The sequence below is a fragment of the Chanos chanos genome, chromosome 9 (assembly GCF_902362185.1).
Source record: "Chanos chanos chromosome 9, fChaCha1.1, whole genome shotgun sequence".
Lineage (NCBI taxonomy): Eukaryota > Metazoa > Chordata > Actinopteri > Gonorynchiformes > Chanidae > Chanos > Chanos chanos.
This window is the reverse complement of record NC_044503.1, coordinates 43160514-43163013: the sequence shown is the minus strand read 5'-3', so window position 1 is coordinate 43163013 and position 2500 is coordinate 43160514. Positions and strand designations below refer to the sequence as shown.

The 2500-nt window shown below is 44.0% G+C and overlaps 1 protein-coding gene across 1 annotated transcript in view; it reads right to left on the bottom strand.

Annotated features, from left to right (window-relative positions):
- The window catches only part of erfl3 (Ets2 repressor factor like 3), a 32755-nt gene that overhangs the window by 29796 nt on the left and 459 nt on the right, over positions 1 to 2500 (bottom strand). Inside the window, exon 1 of the mRNA XM_030785078.1 lies at positions 2414 to 2500. This exon is cut by the window's right edge and continues 459 nt beyond it. Coding sequence (XP_030640938.1) covers positions 2414 to 2435 — 22 coding nt within the window. The 5' untranslated portion in view covers positions 2436 to 2500. The remainder of the gene's footprint in view (positions 1 to 2413) is intronic.

Below are 2500 nucleotides of genomic sequence, written 5' to 3'. Positions count from 1 at the left end.
TATGTGTGTGTGTGTGTGTGTATGTATGTGTGTGTGTGTGTGTGTGTATGTATGTGTGTGTGTGTGTGTGTGTGTATGTATGTGTGTGTGTGTGTGTGTGTGTGTGTGTGTATGTATGTGTGTGTGTGTATGTATGTATGTATGTGTGTATGTGTGTGTGTGTATGTGTGTGTGTGTGTGTGTGTGTGTGTGAACCTTCTCACTGGTTGCCTTCTAAAAATAAAATCGTCTTATTCCACAAGGTTTATCGAATCAGTCAAACCTAGTCATGAATCCATCATCCCATCCTTCACACACACACACACACACACACACACACACACACACACACACACACACACACACAGAGTGTAGTGTCAGACCAGAAAATCACTCTATGTCTTGTGTGTTCATAAGGCCGCACTGACAGAATCTGCAGTGTGTGTGTGTGTGTGTGTGCGTGCGCGTGTATAACACTTGGCAGAACTACTGACAAGAGAAAATGTTTTTTTTCTATCTAACCCTCTTCGGCAGACACGCCACACCACCGTGCCGCACGCACTCACATACGTACATACTGGTGACTTTCAGGTACGATCAGCAAAAGCCGCTAGAGTGAAGTGATACTAAACTACGATACACAGTTACGTTTACGCAGCCGCAGTTTCTAAAACCGCATCCTCTTCACTGTACACACACACACACACACACACACCGGGTCACTAACTGAACTGCCCGTAACAGCAAAAGCAGCACTAAACTAAAAACCGCAGAGCGTGCGTACACACCACAAAGTTACTGAAGTTAGTGTGATAATCACAGTGAGTGACTTTGCTCGCGTAAATAGCTTCAGGAAAATCATGAACTTCAAGGCTGTGAAAGACGAAGTGTCAATCTGGATCGGTAATCAGACCGAAACAGATATTCGCAAACCATATCTACCACTCTCTCCACACAAAGACATTTACAGCCGTTCGGGTATTTTTCCTTTGATCTACCAAACTCTTCTCTGGGGAACAAACTCATTATGATTAGGCCAATGGTGTCCACCTACGTTCCCCAACACGACCAAGTCCCGGCACCTTTACGCGGACACAATTACACTGACAGTTCGTTCCACATACATATGCGCAAAAAAATGTCTATTTGTTGAACTACGATCATGAGAAAGAGAGAGAGAGAGAGAGAGAGCGAGAGCGAGCGTGTGAGTGTTCCCAACATGGATTCCGTAACATTCCAAAGCGGGACAGTGAGTCGCTGCTGCAACTTCAGTCTCCGGGCGGACTCGTTCACGCTCACATGAACAGTAAAGTCTCTTAAGAGAGCTTTGCTGCTTAATTTTGTAAATTGTTTTCAGACTATGATGAGAAATCATTTAAGACTGAGCCAATCGGACAGAATAACTTTCCGTTTCTAAACATGGGGCTTACGGCACACCACTCATAACATTCTTGGTGTCACAAAATCACAGCCTACAGACGCACTTTTAATACGCGAGTTAATTTTTAAACATTTCCTCGACACCCTTTCTAAAAAGTGCGGTAGGGAGCTTCCATTTTGAACTCTCTCTCTCTCTCTCTCTCTCACACACACACACACACACACACAAGCAGCCGCCAATCGGGGGCTGTCAGTGGACGTTACAAACCTTCTGATCTTTGAAAAACAGCCGAGGTGTCAACACTTGCTTATATTAATGACTGTACAGCCATAACAACACTATAAACACTAACGTTATATCAAAAGTTACACTCAACAGGTCCAAAGGGTACGCGTGAGGGCAACGACAGGCATCGCTAGAGAGTCCAAGTTCACTCTTCTTAGACAGTAAATCAAATACTGGGAACATTCTGACGACTGTGCACAGTTGTGGTTGTTTTCTAAACTGATATACAAACCACAGACATCACAGACTCGTCACTGTGTTAAAATGACGTCAGAATAACTTTTGAAACCACTTGAGTGGGCAACTGGCGATGGTTCGTGCCAACGGGGTCAGATAACCGAGCGTAAAATATGGTCTTCTCGATTTAAACTTCATTTCACAAGAGTCGATGTCATGTCTCATTCCCTCAGTTTCCTCGAATCATGATTTCCCTTTCTGACAGTGGTACAGATATTATCCGATATGTGTGTGTGTGTGTGTGTGTGTGTGCGCGCGCTTCAGTATATCCATTGTGTCAACAGGGGAATTCACATTTGACTATCAATCAAACACTGGTTGCAGACTGGTGTTCTTTTCTAGCAGCTGGAAACAGCGTTGAGATGCTTTGCTTTAATTTATATCTAGCCAATCTGAAAAAGTTGAGAGCTAGATATTATGCAGCAGAAAACAAGAAAAGGTCGAATGCCCAACATTACTCGAGCCGTGGTTGATCAGCTAGTAAAACTAGCTCAGTGCATATGATTTGAACTTATTGTTTACACAACTTACCCGGGTCTCCCGGGGTCTTCATGACGAAAGTTTACACGCTAGCAAAACTCCAGCCACTTGTGGAGTCAGGAGACGGTAACGGTAACG